This window comes from Nematolebias whitei, chromosome 4 (assembly GCF_014905685.2).
Source record: "Nematolebias whitei isolate Nwh7 chromosome 4, NemWhi1, whole genome shotgun sequence".
In the NCBI taxonomy this organism is placed as follows: domain Eukaryota; kingdom Metazoa; phylum Chordata; class Actinopteri; order Cyprinodontiformes; family Rivulidae; genus Nematolebias; species Nematolebias whitei.
Genome location: NC_056501.1, coordinates 55,550,088 through 55,563,070, shown reverse-complemented (window position 1 = coordinate 55,563,070; position 12,983 = coordinate 55,550,088). Strand labels below are relative to the sequence as shown.

General features: G+C 40.9%; 1 protein-coding gene across 1 annotated transcript; it reads left to right on the top strand.

The window, feature by feature from the left end:
• The first annotated feature begins 5,337 nt into the window (after positions 1-5,337).
• igbp1 (immunoglobulin (CD79A) binding protein 1) lies at positions 5,338-12,406 on the top strand. The gene is made up of 3 exons (XM_037675446.1): positions 5,338-5,835; positions 7,994-8,329; positions 11,908-12,406. Exons 1-3 carry the CDS (start codon positions 5,377-5,379, stop codon positions 12,178-12,180), a joined length of 1,068 nt encoding a protein of 355 aa, XP_037531374.1. The 5' UTR covers positions 5,338-5,376; the 3' UTR covers positions 12,181-12,406.
• The last annotated feature ends 577 nt before the right edge of the window (positions 12,407-12,983 follow it).

Here is a 12,983-nt window from a genome sequence, read left to right as displayed (position 1 = left end):
GTGTCAGGAAGAGATGGCTGCAGCGTACGTTTTAATCGTGCTGGATGCCAAATTTCTGTCCATCAGCTGCTGCAGAAAGGACAGCATGCCACCTAATGGACATGAGGTGGCCTCTACACCCTTCTCTGTACACCAGCGCTGAAAAGCTCTCCGCTTGATGTGTACATCGCTGTGGTAGATGCAGCACGTGAAACCTGAATTGTGCGCACTACATCCTGTGGGAGACCCATCCTCTCTAAGCGGATCCGTTCAGCGGCTAGACCCACAGGTGCTGGCCTATTTCTGGGTAACTCCTGGTCGCTCCTCCTGCCTAGAGGAGAGCGTCCTCCCTCCACGGCAGTTTCCACGGGCACCCCGACAGCAGGCGTTGCAGGACTGGGAACCATGGTGTGCTCACGCGTTCGGGGCCACCAGGAGAGCTGTCAATCCCTCCTCCTGAACTCGGTTCAAGAACCGTAAAATCAGAGGAGGTGGAGAAAAAAGCGTACAAAAGCATTTTGGGCCATGGGCTGTGGGAAAACACATCCACCCCCAGCGGTGGTTTGTCTTGTGGGCTCAGAGAAACGCATAATTGACACTGAGCGTTTCTCGTGTCACAAACAGTGAACCGCTGCTCTGGAGATGGGTGCGGACTGTGGAGACTGGCCTCCCAATCTACCAGGAAAACCGGCTGTGGCCTCGCCCGTAGGACGTCCTGTTGGGAAAACAAGGCCAGATGGATCAAGACAGTGAGCCGGAATGGAACCTAGAAAAAACAACTGGCGGGAAAGGCGTGTGACGTAAAAAAGGGTCCCTTCATGTCAGGCGCCTCCTGGGTTACGCCGGGCAACCCCAGAGTGTGCCGTCGGCCGGGAGCGGTGTGATCGCCGATGCGAAATGAGGTGGGATGAGGTGAGCATTCGCTCAGCCCCCCTCCACCGACACTATGCTCTCCAGGAGGGAATGAGCAGCGGGGGGCTGCAGCTGAGCACCGCCTGTCCCGGAGGAACCATCCGATTCGCTCCGGGGGTCGGCAATAAGAGGGAAATTACAAGATGGCGTTGTCCAGCGTGTAGCGACCTGTCACTGAGAAATATTCCTCGGTGCTTACCTTGAAACAAGACTGCTCGTCAGCTTCTCCTCGGGGAGGAGAGCTCACCGGACGACCGGAGGTCGACGTGCCGGGCCATGCATTCTTAACAAAGGTTGTTCATCTACACAACTTTCCTTCTTCTTCTTCTGACAGTGCTATTAGCTTGCTGAAGAAAAAATGGGAACCGATTTCCTGCTCTTAACGTAATTTATATGGACCGGGTGGGGCCCACACAGCAGGTGGGCGTGGACTAAATTTTTCAGTGCAATGCTTCACATATCGGGATAAACCCATCAGCGACAGCCTTAAAGGGCGAAGCCTATACGAAATAGAACAAAGAGTCACTAATCTGGGAGTGATAATGGACCCTTCCCTGAAACTTAACAATCACGTAAACATGATTGTTAAATCATGCTTCTTCCAACTGAGGTGTCTGTCTAAACTGAAGCCCATATTATCCAAAAATAACCTGGAGACAGTAATACATGCATTCATTACATCTAGGCTTGATTACTGCAATTCGCTCCTGTTTGGTATCAGTCAGAGCTCCATTGCACGATTACAACTGGTCCATAATGCAGCAGCCCGATTTTTAACCAGTACAGGTAAAAGAGAGCATATTACACCAGTTTTGGCCTCACTGCACTGGTTACCGGTTCACTTTCGAATCCAGTGCAAAATACTCATGTATGTCTACAAATCACTGAACAGTGTCACCCCCCCCCCCCCTATATGCTCCACACTGGTTTGTCGTCATTATCTGCATCATTTTTATGTCTATATTCTGATTTACCTCATTTTCTGTATTGCTTTGTGTGTTACCTGTTGTTCTGTCCGTACAGCACTTTGGTTAGCCTCGTTGCAGTTTTAGGTGCTTTATAAATAAAGTGGTATGGTATGGTATGGTAAAATACGTAACAGCAAAGACTGGTTCATCCCAAAGATCTAATTCCCCGGCACAAACAGAGAAATATTGTGTATGCTGTTCAGTGTCAGGAGGGCTGTGATCAGTCTTACATCGGGGAAACTAAACAGCTACTGGCCAAAAGGATGGCCCAGCACAGAAGATCAACATCATCAGGCCAGGATTCTGCAGTCTACACTCATCTCCAGGCCAGCGGTCACTCTTTCAGGGATGAAGATGTTCACATCCTGGACAGAGAGGAACGATGGTTTGAGAGAGGAGTAAAGGAGGCCATCTTTGTGAAAAGAAATCGTCCATCATTAAACAGGGGTGGAGGCCTCCGGGTTCAACTGTCCCCCTCTTACAATGCTGTGATTGCTAGTATCACTCAGCCCTCTGTGAACAGTAAACAGCCATCAGTGTGCTAATGATCCATCGTTAGGCTGATGGTCCTTCTTGATCATGTGAGCAGCTGGTTTTGGTTGTCAGCAGCAAACTGGTTGATCCACTCTGAGAAGGTGCTATTTAAGAGACTGAGCTGAATACAACACCTCAGACTGAGGAAGTCTCTCGGATGAGAGACGAAACGTTTCTACATTTTTTTTTGCTTTGTTTTGTTTTTTTGTTTTCTTGTTTTTTGAATGTCCAGAGGACCAGATTGAACATTTTTGGACCTTATCAATGTTGATCTTCAAATAATTTGTAAAGCCCTCTCAAAAAGATTGGAAAGGACAATACATCCTGACCAAACTGGTTTTATAAAAGGGAGGCATTCATCCACAAATTCACAACTTGTAATTTTGTGATTCACGTTTGTATCTATTGTAGGTATTTTGTTTGCAAGGCATGGGCCAACATTTACAAAATAATTATTAAACTAATTTACAATCACATTTTGGTCATGGATATTATTACCATCCTTTACAAAATATTGTGGAATACTTGATTTGGATTCATGATTTTTTAGAACGCTATTCATTATTTGCCATGTTGTTCTCATATTACCATTACTTTTGTCTAATAAATTATTATAATATTCCTTCTTATGCTTTCTTATGATCTTAACCAGTTTATTTTTATACTTTTTGCATCTTTCTTCTGCTTCTTTTGCTTTCAATTTCAAGAAGCACGAGTACAAATTGTTTTTTTTAACAAGTGTTTTTCAACCCATTTGTGGTTTATCAACAATATTTCGTTTTGTATAATTTTTTTGCACACAATGTTTTTCGTACAATGTTACCAAGGTATTCATAAATACTTCATATGCTATGTTAACATCATCAACATTCACCGTCTTCCAATTTTGTTTCTGTAAATCGTCTATTAGATTATTCAAAGCCTTTTTTGATGTATTTATTATTTTTCTCTTGTTTGTATCTCCTTTTATATGCATTGATGTTTACCATAAATTGTGAAAACTGGTAAGTGGTCACTTATGTCAGTAATCAAAATTCATCCCATTATCTCTGTATTAGTTATGTTTGTAAAGATATTATCAATTATAGTGGCACTATGAGTGGTAATTCTTGTCGGTATAGATATTAATGGATACAGATTTAAATTATTCATTGAATTAATGAATGTATTGATGTTATTTGAGTCTGTATTTTTATATAAGTCGATATTGAAGTCTCCACACAAAAACACAGTTTTATTAATGCTCCCCTCCAGCCCATGATCTGATCGTTGAATAGTTCTATATTTGACTCAGGTGATTGACACAACTTATCATTATATTTTTTGAATTAATGTTTATTATTTCAATTGTAATCATCTGCATGAGATTTTCTACTATAACTGACATTTTGTCAATTTTTTTTACATGTTATTTTTTTATTTATAAATAGAGCTACTCCACCACCTCGTTTATTTTTTCTGTTCATATAATAAAGTTCATACTGTAAGGATGGTACCATTTGGTGGCCCGGTTTGTGTCTGTGTTTCCCTTGTGCTCCCTCGTTAGTTCTATTAGTGCCACCCTTGTCTCGTCCCAGCTGTTCTTAATCACGTCTCGTCTTGTCCCTGTATATAAGCCATCTGTCAATCTTGTTCGTTGTAGCGTCGTACTTGTTGGGTCTCCTGTGTTCCCCCTGAGTCTTCCGAGTTTCCCTGAGACTTCCGTGTCTCCTGAGTCCTCCTGAGTTTCCCGTGCCTTATGTTCCTATTTCATGTAAGTTTTGCTGCCCCGTCAGCCTGTTATTTTGTATCCTTATTTATCATTAAATTCCTATTTTTGTATTCTGCCGAGTTGAGTCCCTGTCTGCACTCTGGGTTCGCTCCTGCCTAGCAAATCCTAACACATACCCTTCAATGTTAACACTGTTTATATCATTTCATCATTAGACCATGTTTCTGAGACAACTATTATACTGAATGTTCTGTGTAATTGTTTTAAATAATCTGTTATATTTAATAAATTTGCACTTAAACTTCTAGTATTAATATGAATAATTGAAAGGTCATCTATTGTTTTTGTTTTTGAACTTTTTGAAGTAGTGCTGAGAAACCAGCATGTGCTCCTCTGTATATGACCCCTTGATCACACCAATAGGTCAAATATGTTTTTCTGTCAAATCCCAAAAAATAAAAATAGCTATATTTGATCATTATTTCAAATAAATATTAACATTGCCTCCTGTCTTCATCACTGGGCTGACATGACATTACAAATGGTCTAAACTGGATCAATGTGTATAACTTGAGATATTATAAACAAATAGAGAGAGTCTCATATAAATTAATTCATAGATATTACCCTGCCATGTTCAAATTGAAGAAAGATTAATGTGTGAAAGAAAATTGATTCATTCTAACCAAGATTGACTGATTTCTGTTTAAGTTGAAACAATGTACTGTTTGGAGTCCACGGTGTCAACTGCAAAAAAACAGAAAGAGCTATAAATCATAAATCTAATAATACTCTTAGGGAAACACCACATACACAAAACAAAGTTTTGTCACTATTCTCTTTTCTGTTGTTCCAGAAGGATTCTGAACAGTAAACATCTCTGACTTTAACAACACAAAGCTGTTAAAACATTTGATTTGTGCACTTTTTAAATGCATTAATTTGATTTCCCCCAGCATTTGTTTATTTGTTTGAATATATGTTGATAGCTGCCTTTGTAATGTGTTACATTTAATAAAGATTTATAAAATACTGTATAAAGGTCAGGTATCTCTTGTAAATGAGTCCCGTGGCTCAATGGGACTAACCTATGTAAATAAAGGGTGAATGAGTAAAAAAAAAAGTTTGTTTAAAAAAATAAATAAAAGGACTTTACGTATGCGCATTAGAAAACAGGACAGTTAGCCAGCAGGCGGCGGTAACGAAGAGCTCCGACGTTTAATTCCCACGAAGAAGAAGACGAGGAAGAAGAAAAGACCACAAAAAATCAAGATGGCGGAAAGTGAGAATCAAAACAGCGCAACAGAGCCATCGAATTCAAACACAGATCTGTTTAAATTGTCGGACTTTCTCGAGCGTGGCAGGAAAATATTCGAGGATGTGGACAGTACGAGCGAACCTCTGGGCTCCACGGCTGTCCAGGCCAACGTGAAGCGGGCCATCCAGATGCTGGAGGAGGCGTCCAGAATGGTGGCTCAGCTCGACCTGTTCAGCCGGAACGAGGAGCTGGAGGAGATCTCCACGGCAGACCTGAAGTATCTGCTGCTGCCCGCCTTGTTAGGAGCCCTCCACATGAAGCTGACCAGCAGGGAAACCCGTCTCAACACGGTCCAGGCCGCCCGGACCTACTTCATGGATTTCTTAAGAAGATGTAAGGAGTACCACATTTCTCACTTTGAGCTGCCCAAACATGGAGACGAGCCCGAGGAGGCGTCCGGGTCTAAAGCCAAGGTTAGTGACGGATTTAGCCAGAACATTTCTGAAGAACTGCGACAGCTGCCCCAAACATGTAACTTAATAATAATAATAAATAAATGTTGATGTTGTGATATGTATGAGAAGAATAAAGAAAACCAAGCTAAAAATATGACAAAGCTGCTGCCAGTGGCGCATCATGGTCACCATGGCAACCACATACCTGTCTGACACTCCCTGACTTCCATGTTATTAAGAGGCAGACAGAAACAGACTGAAAAATAAGTCTCAAACACACAGCCGCTGTAGGAAAACTATACGTCAGATCTTAAAAAATCTAGAACCATAAGCTCCAGGAAGCTCTGGTGGTCACGAAGTTATTTTTTTACATTTCTGTCGGTTTATGTAGGACAAGTAAAAAGACCCTCACTTTCAGTTTTTAAGAGTTTATTTTGAACTGAAACATTTTTGATCTACTGTACATAAAAGGCTGAAATCATGTAGCAGTGAGAGACACAGTGGGTGAAAGAAGTCGAATCAACATTTTGTTAAAAAACTTTAAAAAAAAAAATCTTAACTGTGATTTGTGTAAGAAACATCAGGATATTAAAATAGCAGTTCATTTGCAGACCAACTGTGTGTGGCCTGTTTAAACTTTAAACAGTGTTTCTACTGCAAAGGCTTTTATTGTTTTTATCCTTGTATTTCTTGTTCGGTGACCTTGAGTGACTTGAAAAGAGCCTTCAAATAAAATTTATAATAATAATAATAAGTCTGTCTGAGCTTAAGATGAGTTTCACTCAAATCTTCCTATTTTTCTTTAATTTTTTTGTGATTTCTATCCAAGTTGTGTAACATATTGTCGAAAGTCAAAGCACAACATTCCGTATCAATCTTTACACTTGTTTTGGTGTCTATTTTTTACTTTTTGTTTATAAATATGTGTTACAGGACTAAAATTTGGTATATGATGGTAACAGGGCTGATGAGTTGGCACCAATAAGACATTATCAATCAAAGGACTGGTGAGCAGATGAGTCCTCCTCCTTTAGACAGACTGAGACTTCTGTACATAATTTAAAGTTTGGTCTAAAACAGTTTTTTTTTTTTTGTATAGCAGAACATTTTATTCAACACATACAGCTACAAAGTCTGTAATAAACTCATCACAGTTCAGCTGATGTGTTTTTTTATGTTAGCTCACCCCACTCTTGATAAGACCAGACCGGGTATTCATCTTGTCATATTTTTCAGTCAGTCATATGTTGCTAGAACTTAGTTCTTCTAGACATTATTCAGACATTATTCTGCTATAAATGTTGTTTTTAGCGATAAATGTTAATAAATATGCCTGCCCCTTCCTCTACAGGTGCCTGTAGCAGCCAAAACAGAGTCATGTTTATCCATCCATCCATCCATTATCTTTATTCCATTTTGGGTCACGGGGGTCGCCGGTGCCCATGTCCAGCAATCACTGTGCGAGGGGCGGGGTACACTCTGGACAGGTCACAAGTCCATCACAGGGCCACATAGAGACAAACGAGACAAACAACCATTCACTCTCTCACACCTAGGGACAATTTAGAGTTACCAATCAGCCTAACATGCATGTTTTTGGTCTGTGGGAGGAAACCGGAGTACCCGGAGAAAACCCACGCATGCATGGAGAGAACATGCAAACTCCACCCAGAAAGGCCCCTGGACCGGGGTTTGAACCAGGGACCTGCTCGCTGAGAGGCAGCAGCTCTACCAGTTGCGCCACCGTGCTGCCTGAGTCATGTTTATATATATATATATATATATATATATATATATATATGTCAAATGTGAAAATAACTTTTATTACTAAGAAAAATACTCTTAAATACAGTAACTTTACACATCACTCACATTTCAACAACTAATACTAACCATGACCTCCACACCCATATATGAAGTTTCATTATAGATCATCCGATCTATAATTAAATTAAATATTTAATTATAATTTAAAAGCTTTTTTTTTTAGGTTTTGAATTAGTTGGTCTCTTATTGATCTGTGCATAGGTCTTTGGAAGTGTTTTTATTCTTATCTGAGTGTTTTTGTTTCTAATGTGTTGATGTTGTGGTGACACAAAGAAAGAAGTTAATGAATCGTTTGAAGCCAGAATGACTAAACTAATACCCTCATCTCTCTGTGTACCATTGGGTTCAGTCTGTTCCTGCAGGTCCATCCGACCTGGTTTCCATGGCAGCAAAGAGACAATCTAAAATCGAGCGGTATCGCCAGAGGAAGGAGCTGGAGGCCAGATTGTCCGACGTCCAGAGAGCCGTGGACAGTGGACAGGCTGACGATGAAGTCACCAGGGACTTGTATCTTCTGACCGTCCGACGATGGGTGACCATTTGTTTGGAGGAAATGGAAACCATTGACCAGGAGGTGGAGCTGCTCCGGAATATGGATGTTCTGAAGCACGGACATGGCAAGCATCCAGTTCAGCACGCCAGACAGCCCATGAAGCCCTTCATCCTAACCAAGGATGCTGTACAGGTGAGGAGTGATGGAATCCAGGTGTGAGCTGCAGAGTGACAGAGGCCAGGTGTGAGCTGCAGGGTGATGGAAGCCAGGTGTGAGCTGCAGAGGGATGGAGGCCAGGTCTGAGCTGCAGAGTGACGTAGGCCAGGTGTGAGCTGCAGTGATGGAGGCCAGGTGTGAGCTGCAGAGTGACGGAGGCCAGGTGTGAGATTTTTGTTTTCTGTGGCGAGTTGGCTGTGGTGACCATCTTGAATTGGGTTGGCTCAGTTGTAGATGTGCATCCATCGATTCCTTTCTGGGGATGTTATTAAAGTCATTAGCTTAGCTGTTGTGCAAAGGGAAAAACAATGGCTGTTATTTGGAGATAGTTTTAATTTAAATTGTCAGATGAGCAGCAGCCAAAATGTTTTCTGTATACGATGCTGAAAACAAGTCCCGACAACAGGTCAGAACTACGAATCTATTTCACGCTGCAGCTCCGACTGTGTTTTCAGATTCATTTCCTGAGACAAACCACGGGTCAAAACTCATTTATTAGCTGTGCTGTTCCATATGAGAGGAACAGAGAGAGATGCCGCAACATTAATAAATCAGCAGCTTATCATATCGAAGACACGGTCCTTAGCGGATAACAAGACAGCTAAAGTTAGCAGCTAAGGACCGTGTCTTCAGCTGTGCTTCACGTGCTGCTTCACACATGCTTACTAACGTGAAGACAGTGCAGCTGAAGAGGATTATTTTTTAATATATGTACGGTAAATAGTTTATTTTTTAGACCTTTAGTAGAGTTACAGCTGTTTGTTAATAAATGTGTCTGTGTGACAAATGGAACAAAGCTTTGACTCAGAAATATATTTTTATTACTTTATGGAAAGAAAAAAATATTAATTCATTCAGCCTTTATTTCTACAGATTAGTCTCATTGAGCCTCGAGATTCATTTACAAGAGAGACCTGATTTTAACAAATAATGATGACAACAGTGGACAATCATAAAACAAAGCATATGAATTGAAAAAAATAAATGGAAGAAAACTATATTAAAAAATAAAACAAAAGCAGCTACATTATAAAGCAATGTAAAATACTAAAAACAGGAACATGTCTGCATTGGTTTGTGCCATGAACTTAGCAGATGTTTGAATATAGAGATATATATCCATCCATCCATCCATCCATTATCTTTACCCTCTTCTTCCATTTGGGTCACGGGGGTCGCCAGTGCTCATATCCAGCAATCACTGTGCGAGGGGCGGGGTACACCCTGGACGGGCCGCAAGTCCATCACAGGGCGAGATATATATCATATATCACTATTTATCTTAAAAATATCAAGATATAAACTTTGGTCCATATGGTGCAGCACAATGAGACTGCTGGTGGAATTGAACCCCCAATGCTTGCATTGGAGGACGACTTTATAATAACCCCTTTATAACAAACATAAAAATAAACTGATGCTTATTACAAGATAGAAAATGTTACAGTTTTTAACTGCTGATGGATGGATGTTGTTTCTGTGGCATTTTATTTTATGCTCTTTTAGTCAGAATCTGCACGGTGGGAAACCCCCGCGCTGCAGTCGCTGTGTCCACACAGTCCCTCCGCCCCACACCGTTTATTTATTTATTTATCTATTTAACATACCTGTATTTCAGTTCAATTCAGTTTATTTATATAGCACAAAGTCACAGCAGAAGTCGTCTCAGGGCACTGAACAGAAATATTCATATATAAAAATAAATTAACAGAAACATTCATATATAAAAATAAATTAACAGAAACATTTATATATAAAAATAAATGAACAGAATCATTCATATATAAAAAAGTCTGTTAATAACACACACAGCCTAAGACTGAAGAAGTCTTTCGGATGAAAGAAGAAACATTTCTCCTTTTTTGTTTGTTTTGTTTTGTTTTTGAATGTCCAGAGGACCGGACTTAACTTTTTTTTAGATTTTTCTACCTGGATTATTGAGCATACATCAGGAGATCTGATAATAATGTTATTTATCTGAGGAGCCTGCAGATTTTTAAACGGGAAATCTGATCAATGCACATCTGTCTTGTGGGTGTGTTCTTGTGACTCAGTGAGAATACGGTACCTCTTTGGTCATTAGGGTGACTTCTGGTCACATGGCCACAGAATGGAATTATGGGTATTTAGTAGTAAAATTGGAACCGTAAGCGAGAGTTTTCTGTCAAGAGCACTGTGTGTCACAAAAACCCACCCTCAAGAAGGGAGTGTGTGGGGCAGCTATTTGCGCGCCCAGGTGCGCCAAAGGAAAATGCTTTTCGGCAGCAGGAAGCTTGGCAGCCTGTCAAAATAAAATATTAAAATAAAATTTAAAATATACATAAATTAGCCGCTCCTGTGTACAAGCCGCGGTTTAACTCCCTGGACCGATATCAAATTGTGGGTGGGAAAGATGAAACACCCACACCTGCCTCCACCCTAGGCCCTTGAGCAAGGCCCTTAACCCCCACCATCCAGTTCTGGTCTCTCTTGTAAACGAGTCCCTGAGGCTCAATGGGATTAACCTGTATAAATAAAGGTTGAATGAGTGCTTCCCCGGGCACGCTGGATGCAGCTCTGCTCCACACAGAGAACTGTCTGTGGAGCTCCGTGTCTGTGGATGTGTCAGGAAGAGCATTCGGCATAAAAATAATCAAGTCTTCATATGAGTTCGCTAACAAATCCCTCAGACGGGGGACATCGGCGTGTTGCGTGTTGGTCCGCTGCACTCCTGCAGCTGTCAGTAATGAGCCTGCACTCACCTGATATTTAGTGCATGCTCAACTGAACGTGGCTGAGCTGAAGAACATCAGTTATAACAGACAGATGAGTTAAATGCAGAAAATCAGAGTGGAGACGTAACTTCCTGTGTGCACAGCCTGTCTTATGACATGAGCCGGATGTGATTTACATGTTTTTCCCTAGGGCATTAACAGAGTACTCGAGAAATCTACACATCGATTGCTAGGACATCTATCGAGGTTAAAAATGTAACGTTGAGTATCCGTAGTGACGTCATTACGTTGACCGTAGGGGGCGGTGTTGCACTGTTGCAGGTCACAGAGTATGGTGTAACACCGGGTCCAATCCACCGAACCAGAACCAGCTTCCTCTGACCTTGTTTCACAAACAAAAAGCAAAAAATATTAATCTCTAAACCTATTAAAAAAAATGTATAAACATATTAATCTCTAATACTAAACTTAATGCGCACCACAGCTGGCGGTGGTGCGGGGTGGTCGGACCCCCCCCCCCCCACACACACACTGTTTTAAGTTTCGTTTTTGACGTGCTGCATGTTTCTTCACGTTTGCAGTTTAATAATAATAACTAATAGTTTAGTTTTTCCTGTGACTTATTTGCAGTATGATAAATGGTAGGAGCATAATATACGCTCCCAATGTTTTGTTGGTCTTTTTTGTAAATAATAACCTTTTTTTGCAGTTTTATTTATTTATTTTTTGTATCTTGAGATCTATGACATCATCAAATACTCGAGTTCTACTCGGGTTTTATTATGTTAATGTTGAGTTTAAAAGTTATATACTCGTTCAACCCCTATTTTTCCCACACAGGCTCGAGTGTACGGGGCGGGCTACCCAAGCCTTCCCACCATGACGGTGAACGACTGGTACGAGCAACACGCGAAACACGGAGTCCTGCCCGACCAAGGCGTACCGAGGAAAGTTGCTGCAGAGGACAACACTGCCGCAGAAGAGAGGGAGAGTGAAGAGAAGGAAAGAAAAGCTGAAAACGACGACGAGGAGTCTTTGCTGAAAGCCAGAAACTGGGACGACTGGAAGGACACTCACCGCAGAGGTTATGGAAACCGACAAAACATGGGCTAGTTGTTCCTGAAGACAGCACGTGTCGCTGCAGAGCTGCTTCTGGTGAACTTCATGACATGATCGTCCCAGACGAGGAGCTTCCTCAGCTTCATGACAGTCTTCATTAGTTTGGTCAGGTAACATCTGTATGCCGGTCACAATGTAAATATACCACCTTTAACCAGATGTCACACGACTGTTGGAAATTTGGAGATTAAAGAAAAAATAAAGTGCTTAATGAAACGAAGGTGCCGCTTCTCAAGTGTTTTTTATTATCGTTTTCATTTTACGTGGATTGATAATCCTCTGATCATTCCACGGTTTAAGGCCGTTCATTTACGGACCAGTACTTGAAGAAACACAGTTTCGTTTTTGACGTGCTGCACGTTTATTCACGTTTGCAGTTTAATAATAATAACTAATAGTTTAGTTTTTCCTGTGACTTATTTGCAGTATGATAAATGGTAGGAGCATAATATACGCTCCCAATGTTTTGTTGGTCTTTTTTTTTTTTTTTTGTAAATAATTACCTTTTTTTGCGGTTTTATTTATTTAATTATTTTTGTATCTTGAGATCTATGACGTCATCAAATACTCGAGTTCTATTCGGGTTTTATTATGTTAATGTCGAGTTTAAAAATTATATACTCGTTCAACCCCTAGTACAAATAAATCTGACGGGTTGTGGATTACATTTACATTCAGCCGCTTCAGGAGTCTCTTGATTAGTAATCTGAGTCCAGCTGTTCTGGAAACCTGAGAACATTAGTGATCAAACAGCATAATGAAGACCAAGGAACAGGCCCAACAGCTCAGGGATAAAG